Source organism: Schistocerca cancellata, chromosome 5 (genome assembly GCF_023864275.1).
Source record: "Schistocerca cancellata isolate TAMUIC-IGC-003103 chromosome 5, iqSchCanc2.1, whole genome shotgun sequence".
NCBI lineage: Eukaryota > Metazoa > Arthropoda > Insecta > Orthoptera > Acrididae > Schistocerca > Schistocerca cancellata.
In genome coordinates, this window is record NC_064630.1 from 137,945,157 (window position 1) to 137,962,623 (window position 17,467).

At 43.2% G+C, this 17,467-nt stretch overlaps 1 protein-coding gene across 3 annotated transcripts in view; it reads right to left on the reverse strand.

Moving 5' to 3' along the window:
- The window catches only part of LOC126187871 (uncharacterized), a 332,017-nt gene that overhangs the window by 137,662 nt on the left and 176,888 nt on the right, over nucleotides 1-17,467 (reverse strand). The window contains exon 1 of one of the 3 annotated variants that reach the window (XM_049929200.1): nucleotides 9,113-9,241. The exons of the other annotated variants lie outside the window; for them this stretch is intronic. Within the exon in view, the coding sequence (XP_049785157.1) occupies nucleotides 9,113-9,136 (24 nt within the window). The 5' untranslated portion in view covers nucleotides 9,137-9,241. Of the gene's footprint in view, nucleotides 1-9,112; nucleotides 9,242-17,467 lie in introns of those variants that run through there. 3 annotated transcript variants of the gene reach the window in all.

The following is a 17,467-nucleotide window of genomic DNA, read 5'->3' on the forward strand; positions in this document are numbered from 1 at the left end:
GTACGTACGGACATTTATGGATTAATGCATTTTTTTTAATGATTGTTGGTATGTCTCGGCGTCTCAGTGGGCACGGCTGTACTACAAAAGTCCAGGCTTCAATTCTCAAACAGTCTAGGATTCTTTCTGTCGCACGTTGCTCCTTTCACCTCTGGCAAAGGTTAGTCGTGGTTTTGAGTCCGTGTTTAACAGTGGTTCCGTCTGTAAGTCGCTGGTAAATCATTAAAAAAAAATAGGACGAAGACAAAGCATGCCACCTAGTAACGTTCTGTGGCATTCAGACCAGTCTCCAAGCCGACGCCAACGTTACATTTACTATTACTGTTATTAGTCACCACGAGCAATCAAGTTAGGCGTTGTGCGCTGACAAGACGTTCATAACACATTTTTGCGGCTCATCAGCCGTTTGACATCCTCTTCATGGCGGCCACCTTTGACTTCCCCGTGCATTAGAGTCTACAGTGATAAGCTCCATATTGCTCCCGTAGATTTTCTAATGTCATTCATCCACCTTCCATTAAGTCATTGTCCAGTCTTTTGCAATCTAATGGAAGCCAGGAAGGAAAGTGCAAAGCCCGTCCACCATCAATTAGACATTCTGCTTGTCTCGGCAGCATCTATTACAGTCATAATTACGACTTCTATTTTTGTCGGGTCCCTGATTGTTTTGTTTCTTTTACTGACCCTCCTAATAATTCTCAACAAATATCTCTCCATCTACAGCTGCGACACCCTCAGTCTTTGAACGATATTAGCATTAAAAGTCGACATTTCACTATCATAAGTCAATATTGGTAGCGCATTATCACTGTAACCTTTCTATTTCAGATACATTGGAATCTTTGTTTGGGAACTTTGTTTAGTTTACCGGAAACACGCCAGGCCTTGTTTACTTCTTTCAAACTTTCAAATGTGTGTGAAATCTTATGGGACTTAACTTCTAAGGTCATCAGTCCCTAAGCTTACACACTATTTAACCTAAATTATCCTAAGGACAAACACACACACCCATGCCCGAGGGAGGACTCGAACCTCCGCCAGGACCAGCCGAACAGTCCATGACTGCAGCGCCTAAGACCGCTCGGCTAATCTCGCGCGGCATGTTTACTTCTCTGTTAATTTACTCTGCTGCGTATCCAGTCATTCCCGGCCAAGAGCACTCTACTAGTATCAAAGATAGGTCTTAATTTGAAGAAGAAATTTCTGAGAATTTACATTTGGAGGACAGCATTGCATGGTAGTGAAACATGGACTGTCTAGAAAACGGAGCGGTTCTAGGCGCTTCAGTCTGGAACCGCGCGACCGCTATGGTCGCTGGTTCGAATCCTGCCTCGGGCATGGATGTGTGTGATGTCCTTAGGTTAGTTAGGTTTAAGTAGTTCTAAGTTCTAGGAGACTGATGACCTCAGATGTTAAGTCCCGTAGTGCTCAGAGCCATTTGAACCAGAAATCGGAACAGGAGATTATTGAAGCATTTGAGGTGTTGTGCTACAGAAGAACGTTGAAAATTAAGTGGACCGATAAGGTAAAGAATGAGGAGGTTCGCTGCAGAATCGGGGAGGAAAGGAATATATGAAAGACAAGAAGAAGGAACAGGACGATAGGACATCTGTTAAAACATCGGGGAATAACTTCCATAGTACTAGAGAAAGCTATAGAGTGTAAAAATTGTAGAGGAAGGAAGAGATTGGAACAAATCCAGCAAATAATTTAGGACGCATGGTGCAAGTGCTACTCTGAGATGAAGAGGTTGGTACAGGGGAGGAACTCATGGCGGCCCGCATCAAAACAGTCTGAAGACAAATGACTCAATAAATAAATAAATCCAGTCTCTGTCTTCAGCTGCCCTAAATACGTAAACTCATAAACTGCCTCGATGACTCTGTGATTAGTTCGTCAAATTTTATGTGTTAATTTAGTCTAACTGGTCATAATTTTTTTCATTATCACTATATATGTACAAATACACGTTTACCTATTTCACTGTAAAATCCACACAAAAAGACTGATAATGTTTCGCCTAATATTTTTGCATATCAGAAGCAAAAGCTATTCATAAAAGGGCATTCATTTGTGCAGTTTATGAAAATATATTGCATTCATGAAGTGATACTAGGCCAGCTTGAATTCTGTGGTCTCACGAGGTTTTTTGTGAGATCTCGCTCCAATTCAATTTTTAGTTCTCGTCTGTTATTTACAAAACGTTTCAGCTTTATGCTTTTACACAGTATCTACGACTGTAGTAGTAAAGCATACATAACCCGTATTCAATTTGAATACGATAGTGTTTTGGAGGCTTGGTACTGGTGGAAGAAGTAAGTCCTTGCCTGCCACCGATCTGGGTACCATGTCAGTCATAAAAGACCTAACGTTTAAATCTGTGATATGAGCCTCCTTGCAACTTGTAATACACAAAACTTTAACCAAAACAAAAATCACTTTAATAAATCAAATAAGTTCGATTGGGAAACGAATCTCCGAGCCTTTCCTAAGGTATTGTATTGTATGTTAACCGGGGGCCTAGAAACGATGGAGAGGCTCCGTCCCCGCCGCAGCCACAGTGGTTCACAACCCCACGACGACTACCGCAGTCCACTTCACCCCTCCGCCGCCCCACGCCGAACCACTCTTTCAGGGATATTGTGCGGTTCGGCCCCCGGTGGACGCCCCCAGGGAACGTCTCACACCAGACGAGTGTAACCCTTATGTTTGCGTGGCAGAGTAATGGTGGTGCACGCGTACGTGGAGAACTTGTTTGGGGAGCAATCGCCGACATAGTGTAGCTGAGTCGGAATAAGGGTAAACAGCCCGCATTCGCAGAGGCAGATGGAAAACTGCCTAAAAACCATCCAAAGACTGGTCGGCTCACAAAACCTCGATACAAGTCCGCCGGGCGGATTCGTGCCGGGGACCAGGCGCTCCTTCCCAATCCGGAAAGCCTTGTGTTTCACCGAACGGCTAACCAGGCAGGCTTCCTAAGGTACTCCGCTCATTTACAAAGCAACGTTTCTCTATACCAAGCAGATATTAAGTGTGAAATTTTTTGCTAACTTTCCAGAAAATGTTGACACTAGAGAAACGCCACATGTTCTGTTGTTCTCCTAGTTCTGTAACAGAGCCACTAACATGTGTACACAGTGAGACTCCGTGGCCGAAATCATCAACTGACAAAGATACTCTATCCAAAAACAGTGACAAGTAATTTAACTGCGGAAAAAAATTCATTACCGGTCTTTTGCAGCGCACATTTCCTCATTACCAGATAGCACGTAGAGATTCTTGACAAACATTTACTGTCTACTTGATAGCGATCTGTCTATCTATCAGCTGCCCCTTGGCGCTGTTCAGATGTGAACTTTGTACCGGCAGTACAAAGCAAAGTCACAACTATTGGGATCACACCAAGAAATTACTGTGTGACCCTGTGCCGTCGCCGTATTAATAACACAGACTACACATCCCTTCCTGTCCCTCATTTCTTTTCTTTAAAAGCGTACAATCACGGCAAAAAAAAAAACACCAGTGCCTGAAACAAGCTTTAATGGTCACTGAACAAAACTGACAATGCGCTAACAAGTGTCCGTGCCTCTCCGGCCTGTTGCAAGCACTTAAATCCCGGCAAGTTTACTGTATATCAATCATATGAATAACAAACTAGCTAATCCAGCTAAACAAATGTCCAAGGTTTTTCTGATCTTTGTCAAAGCAAAAGTAATTGCTTTTTTTTTCAGCGGATTTTATTTATCTCACTGTCGAAGGAACAGCCTACCCGTACCTGAAAAACCCGAGCGACTTGATGCAGCGTTTAAGGCACTGCCTCAGTATTTGGGAGGAGAAGTTTTAAAGTTCCGGAGCTGCCATCGCGACTTAAGATTTCCCGTGGTTTCTCTTAAATCATTTTTGGTGAAGCTTCTGAGCAATCCATCATCTCTCATACTATCTACACGACATTAAATCCTAATCTTCCTTCTTTTCCCCCGAACAAAATGAAAATATCTTTTGCTGTCGTTAACAATAAGGCATTAAACGCTGTTCAACAACTCTTGGATGTGAGTATCCTTTAAGCTAGACGCAGACCTTAAGATAATGTTCAGTGCAAGGAGACGTTTGTGTCTATACTAAAACAAGCTCTATGTACCAGTCCTTGCTTTTGCACGGACGTAAGTTTGAAATTTCCGCAACCGTACAAAGAAAAAGGGACTGAAAACGAAGCGTTACTGAACGAGAATATAATGCATAAATATTTTATGTAGACATTAAAGATGGAAAAACTCGAGAAAGGAAAACTGAAATAATCATTCCACTGAAATGATAACTAATATTTTTTTAAAAATGGCATAAGAAGTATAGGTAATTTGGACTGCAATTTATTTGAGACCACAGTCTAGTTCGCTGTATAATTTCCCCTTCAGCTTGAAGATGTGTAAAAACGTGGACAAAAGCTTCTTGAGTAAATTAACCGAAACTTGAAGGGTAGATTCTGGAACCAAGAGTAACGTAGTAAAGAAGTCAGGATGATTCCCTGAGATGGGTCTGAAACAATGGGAAGAGATTGCCGCTATGGCTGTATACAACTGCTGCAAGGATACAAGATAATAATTGATCATCCGATCCTGAAATGCTGATCTAGCCCTCGGGTCTCCGTCTGACAACATTCATACTCCATTATGCAGAGAAGAGCAACGTATGTGGACATTCATTAATCGGATGACAATCTTAACGGAGGACTGAATAATCAGGAGTGACAGACGTTCCAAGAAAATAATCGATTACCTAGTCTAAATCTATATTTTCTAAACCTGCTTGAAGAATGTAAGAATATCACTTTGTTGCATATAAGGATTTCACGCACGGGTGGCCCCTGTTAGTGAATTCATAGTACATACATATCATCAGTACTTCAGTCTCCAACTCGTTCCTAAATGAAATATTGTCTGTATTGGTAGAGTGCAGAAACTCTTTGTCATACACTTCACGCTTGATACAAACAAACAGACATCGATGCAGAAGTATTACAAAGGCCAAAGTACACTACTGGCCATTAAATTTGCTACACCACGAAGATGTGCTACAGACGCGAAATTAAACCGACAGGTAAAAGATGCTGTGATATGCAAATGATTAGCTTTTCAGAGCATTCACACAAGGTTGGCGCCGGTGGCGACACCTAAAACGTGCTGACTTGAGGAAAGTTTTCAACTGATTTCTCATACACAAACAGCAGTTAACCGGCGTTGCCTGGTGAAACGTTGTTGTGATGCCTCGTGTAAGGAGGAGAAATGTGTACCATCACGTTTCCGACTTTGAAAAAGGTCGGATTGTAGCCTATCGCAATTGCGGTTTATCGTATCGCGACATTGCTGCTCGCGTTGGTAGAGATCCAATGGCTGTTAGCAGAATATTGAATCGGTGGGTTCAGGAGGGTAATACGAAACGCCATGCTGGATCCCAACGGCCTGGTGTCACTAGCAGTCGAGATGACAGGCATCTTATCTGCATGGCCGTATCGAATCGTGCAGCCACGTCTCGATCCCTGAGTCAACAGATGGGGACGTTTGCAAGACAACAACCATCCGCACGAACAGTTCGACGACGTTTGCAGCAGCATAGACTATCAGCTCGGAGACCATGGCTGCGGTTACCCTTGACGCTGCATCACAGACAGGAGCGCCTGCGATGGTGTACTCAACGACGAACTGGGGTGCACGAATGGCAAATCGTCATTTTTTCGGATGAATCCAGGTTCTGTTTACAGCATCATGATAGTCGCATCCGTGTTTGACGACATCGCGGAGAACGAACATTGGAAGCGTGTATTCGTCATCGCCATACTGGCGTATCACCCGGTGTGATGGTATGGGGATGCCATTGGTTACACGTATCGGTCACCTCTTGCTCGCATTGGCTGCACTTTGAACAGTGGACGTTACATTTCAGATGTGTTACGACCCGTGGCTCTACCCTTCACTCGATTCCTACGAAACCCTACATTTCAGCAGGATAATGCACGAGCGCATGTTGCAGGTCCTGTACGGGCCTTTCTGGATACAGAAAATGTACGACTGCTACCCTGGCCAGCATATTCTACAGATCTCTCACTAATTGAAAACGTCTGGTCAATGGTGGCCGAGCAACTGGCTCGTCACAACACGCCAGTCACTACTCTTGATGAACTGTGGTAACGTGTTGAAGCTGCATGGGCAGCTGTACCTGTACACGCCATCCAAGCTCTGTTTGACTCAATGCCCAGGCGTATCGAGGCCGTTATTAGGGCCAGAGGTGGTTATTCTGGGTACTGATTTCTCACGGTCTATGCACCCAAATTGCGTGAAAATGTAATCACATGTCAGTTCTAGTATAATATATTTGTCCAATGAATACCCGTTTATCATCTGCATTTCTTCTTGGTGTAGTAATTTTAATGGCCAGTAGTGTACATGTGTGTAGCAGAACAACTCTCAATATTTAGGATTATAGCCCTTACATTACTTTATTACCGATGCGGTTCGAGCAACTAGTGCTCCATATCAGGCATCATTTCATACCCATCATAAACATTATTTACGCTAAGAACTATAATATAGCTATTTTTCTTTTTCACGGGTTGCCAGGGTTTTCATTAGGTACAGAGTTTTCCCCATATGGAAATGGAAAACTGTGTGTGGTGTATTTCTTGACAAAAGACTTGCTGTCATGTAAATAAGTATAGTGATACTACGCCGATGAGTTACTGCGAGTGCGCCCGTAGGCTGCGGTGGTGGATCAGCACCTGTTAAGAGATCACCTAGCGCCTGTTTGCACTATTTTCAGTCACGTTTCGTGTCCACAGTATTTTCAAAGCGATAGAGTAGGTGTGTGTGGAAATACAACATACTAATGACTCATAAGAAGTGACGGGAAGTCATCGAGTAAAGCAGAGGTGATTTCTGGGCGTTCCCGAAGGTAGTGTTATACGCAATCTGCTGTTTCTTATTTTTATAAACGATTTAGGAGACAATCTGAGCAGCCGTCATAGGTTTTTTCAGATGATGTTGGCGTTTATCGTCTAGTAAAGTCATCAGAAGCTAAAAACCAATCACAGAACGATTTAGACAAGATATCTATGTGTTGCAAAAAGTGGCAATTGATCCTAAATAATTAAAAGTGTGAGGTCATCCACAGGATTGCTTAAACGAATCCGTTAAACTTCGTTTACACGGCAAATCAATCAAATCGATAGGTCGCAAATTCAACTAACACTTATTAATTGCAATTATGAACTACTTAAATTGGAAAGAACACATATAAAATGTGGTAGGGAAGGCGAAGGCGAAACTGAGACTGCGTTTTATTGGCAGAACACTTAGAAGATGCGACAGATCTACTAAAGAGACTGCCGGCCGAGGTGGCCGAGCGGTTCTAGGCGCTACAGTCTGGAACCGCGCGACCGCTACGGTCGCTGGTTCGAATCCTGCCTCGGGCATGAATGTATGTGATGTCCTTAGGTTAGTTAGGTTTAAGTAGTTCTAAGTTCTAGGGGACTGATGGCCTCAGATTTTAAGTCGCATAGTGCTCAGAGCCATTTGAACCATTTTTTACTAAAGATACTACCTACACTACGTTTGTCCATCCTCTTTTGGAGTACTGTTGCGCTATGTCGGATCCTTGCCAGATAGGATTAACGGAGTACATCGAGAAAGTTCAAAGAAGTGCAGCACGTTTTGTATTATCGGCAAGTAGAGGAGAGAATGTCAGTGAAATGATACAGGATTTGGGGTGGAAATCATTAAAACAAAGGCTTTTTCGTTGCGGCGGGATCTCCTAATGAAATTCCAATAACTAACTTTCTCCTCCGAATGCGAAAATATTTGTTGATGCCGACCTACATAGGCAGAAACGATCATCACAGGGCAATCAGAGCTCGCACGGAAAGATATAGGCATTCTTTTTTGTCCACAAGCTGTTGGAGAGTAGAATAATAGAGAATTACTGTGAAGGAGCTTCGATGAATCCTCTGCCGGACACTTAAGTGTGTTTTGCAAGTAGCCATGTAGATGTGTACATATGTATGCTGTGTTGACCTCACATTAGGAACGTTGTGGACATGAAACGGGAATGGAAATACTGAAAAATGTGATACAAGAACAAGAAGTTGAACCACCGCCGCAGCCAATGAGCGGACACGCAGTATGTCACCAGCATAGTATCACCGTAAATATTTACATGTTAGCAAGTCTTTTGTCATGAAATTCACTACACACACTTTTCCGTTCATATGTAGGGACACAAATGTGCTGCGCCTAATTAAGAACATACCAACTCAAAAAATTAGCGATATTCTAATTAATAGCATGAACAGTGCAAATAATATAAGAACGTAGGCTTCCACGGCCGGTGTCATAGTGATTAAAATTCTTGTGGGTGTTATGCCGCGTCATTGCTAAAAACTAACAACAATAATAAACTAAAACCGACGTTTCGGCAGAATTGCAACGGCCTTCCTCAGGGCACGACTGGTTTTGCGCACACCAGGAGGAAAACTTGCCGACCAGAAGCCGAACGCTGATTGGTGGACAGCTACCAATCTTTGACGACATGGGCATTCACAAATAACCTCTTTCCTTCCATCTTCCCTTACGTCATGACTAGCCAATCATATTAGAGGGCCAATTAAAAGTTTTACAACAGTGACGTCAGACATCAACGGTCTGTAATAAATAGAAGCACCTATCCCCATGCAAAACCAGTCGTGCCCTGAGGAAGGCCGTTGCAATTCGGCCGAAACGTCGGTTTTAGTTTACTAGTTTTTAGCAATGACGCGGCATAACACCCAGAAGACTTTTAATCACTAGTGCAAATAATGTTGAGTGATTTGTATGCCTTGGTACCTGATGAGCACTACTGGCTGAAAACGCTTCGCTAATAAATAGTCATAACGATTAACAATCCTAAACTTTATGACTGGTTGTGGACCATAATATGGAAAGCCAGTCTGCCAATATTGCTAATGATTAATCTGCAGTACGCAGATCTAACTACGTCAAATTTAGGGTAGCACTTGCAAGGACGAGAGGAGAAAAGCACACTTACAAAGCGGGCAGTACCTGAGGACGCAAGTCAGTAGGTGACCCACCTGGCGAGCTGGCGGCAGAGGCATACGAATCGACGCGCCCTCAGTATGCACTTCGGCGGTCACCCGTCGTCACACCCTCAGCTGACTGTGCAAGGTTCGCCTGCCTCGCTCGCTCGCGAGACATCTCCGCGCAGACAGACTGAACTTGGCTGCCCTCTGGCCCTCGTGCAGTGACTCACTGCGTAAACTGTTGCGAAGCTCGCTGTTTAATCACAGGCGCTGCCTTCAGACCGCGTAGGTCAAAGGCGTGCTAGCTGCCATGATTCCAACGCAGAGGTGATAATCGTATGGCATAACTGATGAAAGGAGTAAATATAAAAATGCAGTAAATGAAGCATGCAAAAACGAATACAAACGTCTCAAAAATGAGATCGACAGGAAGTGCAAAATGGCTAAGCAGGGATGGCTAGAGGACAAATGAGAGGATGTAGAGGCTTATCTCACTAGGGTAAGATAGATACTGCCTACAGGAAAATGAAAAGAACCTTTGCAGAAAAGAGAACCACTTGTACGAATATCAAGAGCTCAGATGGAAACCCAGTTCTAAGCAAAGAAGGGAAAGCAGGAAGGTGGAAGGAGTATATAGAGGGTCTATACAAGGGCGACGTACTTGGGGACAATATTATGGAAACGGAAGAGGATGTAGATGAAGATGAAATGGGAGATACGATACTGCGTGAAAAGTTCAACAGAACACTGAAAGTCCTGACTCGAAACAAGGCCCCGGGAATAGACAACATTCCATTAGAACTACTGACAGCCTTGGGAGACCCAGTCCTAACAAAACTTTACCATCTAGTGAGCAAGATGTATGAGACAGGCGAAATACCGTCAGACTTCAAGAAGAATATAATAATTCCAATCCCAAAGAAAGCAGGCGTTGACAGATGTGAAAATTACCGAACAATCAGTTTAATAAGTCACAGCTGCAAAATACTAAACACGAATTCTTTACAGACGAATGGAAAAACTGGTAGAAGCCGACCTTGGGGAAGATCAGTTTGGATTCCGTAGAAATATTGCAACACGACTTATCTTAAAAGAAAGATTAAGGAAAGGCAAACCTACGTTTCTAGCATTTGTAGACTTAGAGAAAGCTTTTGACAATGTTGACTGCAATTCTCTCTTTCAAATTCTGAAGGTGGCAGAAGTAAAATACAGGGAGCGAAACGCTATTTACAATTTGTACAGAAACCAGAAAGCAGTTATAGGAGTCGACGGACATGAAAGGGAAGCAGTGGTTGGGAAGGGAGTGAGATAGGGTTGTAGCCCCTCCCCGACGTTATTCAATCTGTATATTGAGCAAGCAGTGAAGGAAACAAAAGAAAAGTTCGGAGTAGGTATTAAAATCCATGGAGAAGAAATAAAAACTTTGATGTTCGCCGATGACATTGTAATTCTGTCAGAGACAGCAACGGACTTGGAAGAGCAGTTGAACGGAATTGACTGTGCCTTGAAAGGAGGATATAAGATGACCATCAACAAAAGCAAAACGAGGATAATGGAATGTAGTCGAATTAAGTCGGGTGTTGCTGAGGGAATTAGATTAGGAATGAGACCCTTAAAGTAGTAAAGTAGTAAAGGTTGGGGAGCAAAATAACTGACGATGGTCGCAGTAGAGAGAATATAAAATGTAGACTGGCAATGGCAAGGAAAGCGTTTTTGAATAAGAGAAATCTGTTAACATCGAGTATAGATTTAAGTGTCAGGAAGTCGTTTCTGAAAGTATTTGTATGAAGTGTAGCCATGTATGGAAGTGAAACATGGACGATGAATAGTTTGGACAAGAAGAGAATAGAAGCTTTCGAAATGTGGTGCTACAGAAGAATGCTGAAGATTAGATGGGTAGATCACATAACTAATGAGGATGTATTGAATAGAATTGGGGAGAAGAGGAGTTTGTGGCACAACTTGACAAGAAGAAGGGATCGGATGTTCTGAGGCATCAAGGGATCACATATTTAGCATTGGAGGGCAGCGTGGAGGGTAAAAATCGTAGAGGGAGACCAAGAGATGAATACACTAAGCAGATTCAGAAGGATGTAGGTTGCAGTAAGTGCTAGGAGATGAAGAAACTTGCACAGGATAGAGTAGCATGGAGAGCTGCATCAAACCAGTCTCAGGTCTGAAGACCACAACAACAACAACATGCTAAGCTCCTAGTTTCGCTTCCACCAAGGTCTTTGTTGGACGCCACTTGGGTGACTCGTAAATTCCTCTCCTACCCCAGTAAGCCTATTGTTAAACGCGCCATCAGAACCGTGTCTCATTGCTGGCAGATTTTCACACCATTTCAGGTATTTTGCGAGACCATTGTAGCACTTGTTGGCGGACAATATTCGTTTTTGGATTCCAGAGCTGACTTATTCTTAGAGTTTACTTCTAAGGTAAGTGAACGTAAGCGCGACATCAAACTTATATGAGCCAATTTCTATCGATGGGGGCTCTTTTGGATAATCTTTCTTAATTAGAGGTTTTTCACGGATGATGCTGTAGTATACAGAGAAGTTGCAGCATTAGAAAATTGCAGCGAAATGCAGGAAGATCTGCAGCGGTTAGGCACTTGATGCAGGGAGTGGCAGCTGACCCTTAACATAGACAAATGTGATGTATTGCGAATACATAGAAAGAAGGATCCTTTATTGTATGATTATATGATAGCGGAAAAAACATTGGTAGCCGTTACTTCTGTAAAATATCTGGGAGTATGCGTATGGAACGATTTGAAGTGGAATGATCATATAAAATTAATTGTTGGTAAGGCGGGTGCCAGGTTGAGATTCATTGGGAGAGTCCTTAGAAAATGTAGTCCATCAACAAAGGAGGTGGCTTACAAAACACTCGTTCGACCTATACTTGAGTATTGCTCATCAATGTGGGATCCGTACCAGTTCGGGTTGACAGCGGAGATAGGGAAGGTCCAAAGAAGAGCGGCGCGTTTCGTCGAAGGGTTATTTAGTAAGCGTGATAGCGTTACGGATATGTTTAGCAAACTCAAGTGGCAGACTCTGCAAGAGAGGCGCTCTTCATCGCGGTGTAGCTTGCTGTCCAGGTTTCGAGAGGATGCGTTTGTGGATGAGGTATCGAATATATTGCTCCCCGCTACTTATACCTCCCGAGGAGATCACGAATGTAAAATTAGAGAGATTCGAGCGCGCACGGAGGCTTTCAGACAGTCGTTCTTCCCGCGAACCATACGCGACTGGAACAGGAAAGGTAAGTAATGACAGTGGCACGTAAAGTGCCCTCCGCTACACACCGTTGGGTGGCTTGCGGAGTATAAATGTAGATGTAGATACTTAGTTTTCCCTTCTTTTATCTATAGATTCATCTTTCTAGCAGCTCCTTCAAGACTTATAAAGGCCTCTTTCATTGCCTTTGGCATTGTTGCAATTATATCAATATCATCTGCGCATGCTAGCACTTGAACTGATTTATACAGAATTATCCCTCTTGTATTGATGTCAGCATCTCTTCCATACATCTTCAACGCTATATTAAGTAGAAGGCAGGGTAATGCGTCTCCCTCTCTTCCTCCAACTTTCTGTGATCACAGAATTTGATAACATATTTTGTATTTTAATTTGACTCCGGGTGTTTTCCCTAGTACCTTCCGGTAAGGCAATCAGTTTATTAGGAATGTATAACTCTTACACTGCTGTATACAGCTCCCTTCTGATAGTTATTTACAACTTGACGCGGTATCATACTCAGAAAACTTTCACGTTGTACTAGGTTACATTTACGAAAACTGCGAGGGAACAGGCTGTGACGATGTTGTGCAGTGAAGCTGAGCTGTGTAATAAAGGTGGAAGAAGAACTGTTCATGGGTGGGCAGCAGAGTGTGGGGAAGGACCTCCAGTGAGCATGACATCAGCTGCACTTCGTGAGTCTCTTCGGACAGTCGTGATGCGAGTTTTTATATGGGTGTTTTTGAGATTACATTTTTGGAAGCTGGAGATGAAGATTTTTTAATGCAACGCATGATTTACGCATACTACTTGCAAGTAAATAGCCCAAATGTTAGGTATGCGCAAGTGTTGACCATGAGTTTTCAGGGTCTACATAGGTTCACCTATCAATGATGAAACCTAAGTTGCTGTTCAGGAAAACCAAAGTTATGATGTATCAAGTTTCAGTAAGGTCGTTGCGGGAACAGGGACATCAACAAAAAGTTCATAAAAGGCTGCTAGATATATTTGAAAGATCTCGAGACAAATTCTTGGGTCATTGGAAGAAAATGGTGTTTCGAGGAGGAGGTTGAACTATGAATTATATAACATGTATACTGAACTAGACATTGTCAGCTATATAAGTATTAAAACTCTGGAACGGACAGGACATATACCGAGAACAAACGACAGAATGATGAAGAAGATATTCAGCGCAGTGCCTGAAGGAACCAGGAAAGTAGGAAGACCAAAGCTAAGATGGGAGGAGGATGTGAGAAAGCACTTAAAGAAAATTGGAATTCAAAATTGGAGGAGTTCGGCATTAAACAGGGGAGAATGGACTAATCTTCTACAGAAGGGTCGAGGCTCACAGAGGGATGTTGCACCAATGATGATGATGATGATGATGATGATGAGATGTGAAGGATAGATTAAAGGGAGACTGAAATATTCCGTGGTCCGACCTGAATTTGATTTCCAGGCATGTAGTTTAACACTACACCATCAGGCCCTACACATCGGCTGATGAAGCCCACACAGAAGCGACCACAACGTCGGTTCAGCATCTTACAGTATGGCAGTAGTCTCCAACCCAGAAGAATTTTATGGAGCCTGATAGCGCATGGTACCATGGGTGCGTGCCTAAGATGTCGGCTATTTACTTGCAAAGCAATGTGTGGGTTCCATTAAAAAAATTTTCATCTCCAGCTTCCTAAAATGTAATCTCAAAAAGACTCATACAATAACTCGCAACGCAACTGTCTGACGAGACTCACGAACTGCTGCTGATGTCATCATGCTCACATGAGCTTCTGCCACACTCTACCGTCCACCCAAGAGCAGTCGGCCCCCACCTTTACTGCAGCTCAGTTTCACTGTACAACAACGTCAAACTCTGTACCCTAGCACTTTATGTAAATGTAACGTAGCATAAAGAGTAAGTTTTCTGGGAATGGTACCGCGTCTTGTAGTAAATAACTATCATTGATGAAACCAACGTTTCGCACACGGTTATAGTGGTCTTCTTCTGGGTCTGATGGTGTATTTTATGCTGTCCATAGTCACGTGTATTTGGTTATGACTGCTCTGCTGAGCTTTACATTACGTCACAATTTTAAAAAAATACATCGATATTATTGACGTCTAGCTGCAGAAGGTTCCACCAAGGCAAGATAGATGCTCTGCACACGGCAGTTGTGTACAAGGTAGACTGAGAGCGTGGAGAAGCCTACATCGATAAACAGGCAGACCTGTAGCTCTGCATACGGGAGCACTAGCGCTACATTCGACTTTGGCAGCACAACAAATACACAGAAGCCGTGCACCAGAAAGAGTGCACAAGAAAATATAATTCAGCCTAGCTCGCGTACTTGTCAAGCAACCGGGAGCGGTGAAATGCAAGATGAGAGAGGCTATCGAAGTATTAAAACTCTCTAATATGAATAGAGAGGATGGTCTTAGGCCATTCCCATTCTCGCTGCCAACCATCAGAGCCCAACAGGTCACACTAACTACACGAGACGTGGGCGTTAGCCGCGAGTAACTGCTACCGAGTACCCTACGTCCAACATGAGGAAAACAAGAGGCCAAACCACATTCGACGATGACTACAAATTATGTCATTCACTGTGAGATGCAATAGATAAGAGCAAATCTCCACTCCCTCCACCATAGTATACCTATTACAATAAAGTTTCCCAGACCAATAATATTACCTTTTTTAAACTTTTTGAGGTTATGTCACTGACTGAGTGACTCTGAACAACAAAAAATATACACCAGTAGATTCAGGAGAAGCCCGCTGTAGACGTGGCCGAAACATTGATTTCATCACTGTCATCATTGTTTACGATACGAAGCAGTATCACACCTAGAAATCTTCCATGTCAACTGACTCTGGACACGGAAGCCTTTGAAACTGTATCAACCTGGTATACTTGAAATCTTGTATTTTAAAAATTTCAAATGTTGGTTGATTTTGGGGAGGGACCAAACAGAAAGGTCATCGGTCTCATCGGATTAGGGAAGGAAGTCGACCGTGCTCTTTGAAAGGAACCATCCCGCCATTTGCCTGAAGCGATTTAGGGAAATCACGGAAAATCTAAATCAGGACGGCCGGACGCAGGTTTGAACCGTCGTCCTCCCGAATGTGAGTCCAGTGTGCTAAACACTGCGCCAAAAGTAACACTGGCAAAGTGGCAATACGGTTTCTCAGGCCTCGAGAAGAGATTAACTCTGCTACAAAGAAAAAGCGTCGCGCGAATTGGAGCTTCGTCGTCAAAAATTCGGCAGTTGTCGCGGATTCCTTCTGAGTGGTTTGGTATCAGTGACCTGTGGTCTCTGGTGGCTCGTAACAGAGTAATAATTTAATTATGATTTATTCGATTTATTCTACATCTACATTCATACTCCGCAAGCCACCCAACGGTGTGTGGCGGAGGGCACTGTCATTACCTCCCATTCCTGTCCGTCGGCTGCCGAAAAGCCTCCGTGCGCAATCGAATCTCTCTAATTCTACGTTCGTGATCTCCTCGGGAGGTATATCTCATCCAGAAACGAACCCTCTCGAAATCTGGACAGCAAGCTACACCGCGACGCACAGCGCCTCTCTTGCAGAGTCTGCCACTTGAGTTTGCAAAACATCTCCGTAACGCTATTACGCTTACCAAATAACCCTGTGACGAAACGAGCCGCTCTTCTTTGATCCCTATCTCCCACACTGATGAGCAATACTCAAGTATAGGTCGAAAGAGTGTTTTGTAAGCCATCTCCTTTGTTGATGGACTACATTTTCTAAGGACTCTCCCAATGAATCTCAACCTGGCACCCGCCTTACCAACAATTAATTTTATATGATCATTCCACTTCAAATCGTTCCATACGCATACTCCCAGATATTTTACAGAAGTAACTGCTACCAGTATTTGTTCCGCTATCATATAATCATACAATAAAGGATCCTTGTTTCTATGTATTCGCAATGCATTACATTTGTCTATGTTAAGGGTCAGTTGCCACTCCCTGCACCAAGTACCTATACGCTGCAGATCGTCCTGCATTTCACTGCAATTTTCTAATGCTGCAACTTCTCTGTATACTACAGCATCATCCGCGAAAAGCCGCATGGAACTTCCGACACTATCTACTAGGTCATTTATATATATTGTGAAAAGCAATGGTCCCATAACACTCCCCTGTGGCACGCCAGAGGTTACTTTAACGTCTGTAGACGTCTCTCCATTGAGAACAACATGCTGTGTTCTGTTTGCTAAAAACTCTTCAATCCAGCCACACAGCTGGTCTGATATTCCGTAGGCTCTTACTTTGTTTATCAGACGACAGTGCGGAACTGTATCGAACGCCTTCCGGAAGTCAAGGAAAATGGCATCTACCTGGGAGCCTGTATCTAATATTTTCTGGGCCTCATGAACAAATAAAGCGAGTTGGGTCTCACACGATCGCTGTTTCTGGAATCCATGTTGATTCCTACAGAGTAGATTCTGGGTTTCCAGAAATGACATGATACGCGAGCAAAAAACCATGTTCTAAAATTCTACAACAGATGGATGTCAGAGGAATAGGTCTATAGTTTTGCCCATCTGCTCGACGACCCTTCTTGAAAACTGGGACTACCTGTGCTCTTTTCCAATCATTTGGAACCTCCCGTTCCTCTAGAGACTTGCGGTACACAGCTGTTAGAAGGGGGGCAAGTTCTTTCGCGTACTCTGTGTACAATCGAATTGGTATCCCCTCAGTTCCAGTGGACTTTCCTCTGTCAAGTGATTTCAGTTGCTTTTCTATTCCCAGTTTCGTTTGTTCGCCTGAAAATACCCTAACAACAATGAAATTGCATGTAATATACAATCAGTAAAACGTGCAACATAAAATACAGAATAATGCAACAAGCCTCAAACAGATGTGAAGTATTGTGATGTGCCTGCCGTCGCGTCGCTCTTCCACTGCACTCAGTAAATCCATACGTAAAGGCCGTATCAGCCAACAAAATCACTAAACCTATCCATATGGCTGTGTTCGCTGTTTATGTACAGCTGAAACTGCAGGAAAAGCAAATCCCAGACAGAACCGTCCAGTAACGAACAGAAGGGCGAGAGCGAAGAATGTTGTTGTCAACAGCAAGCAGCGAGAGTGAATGGAACAGGTTTGCTTACAAAACAAGGCACAC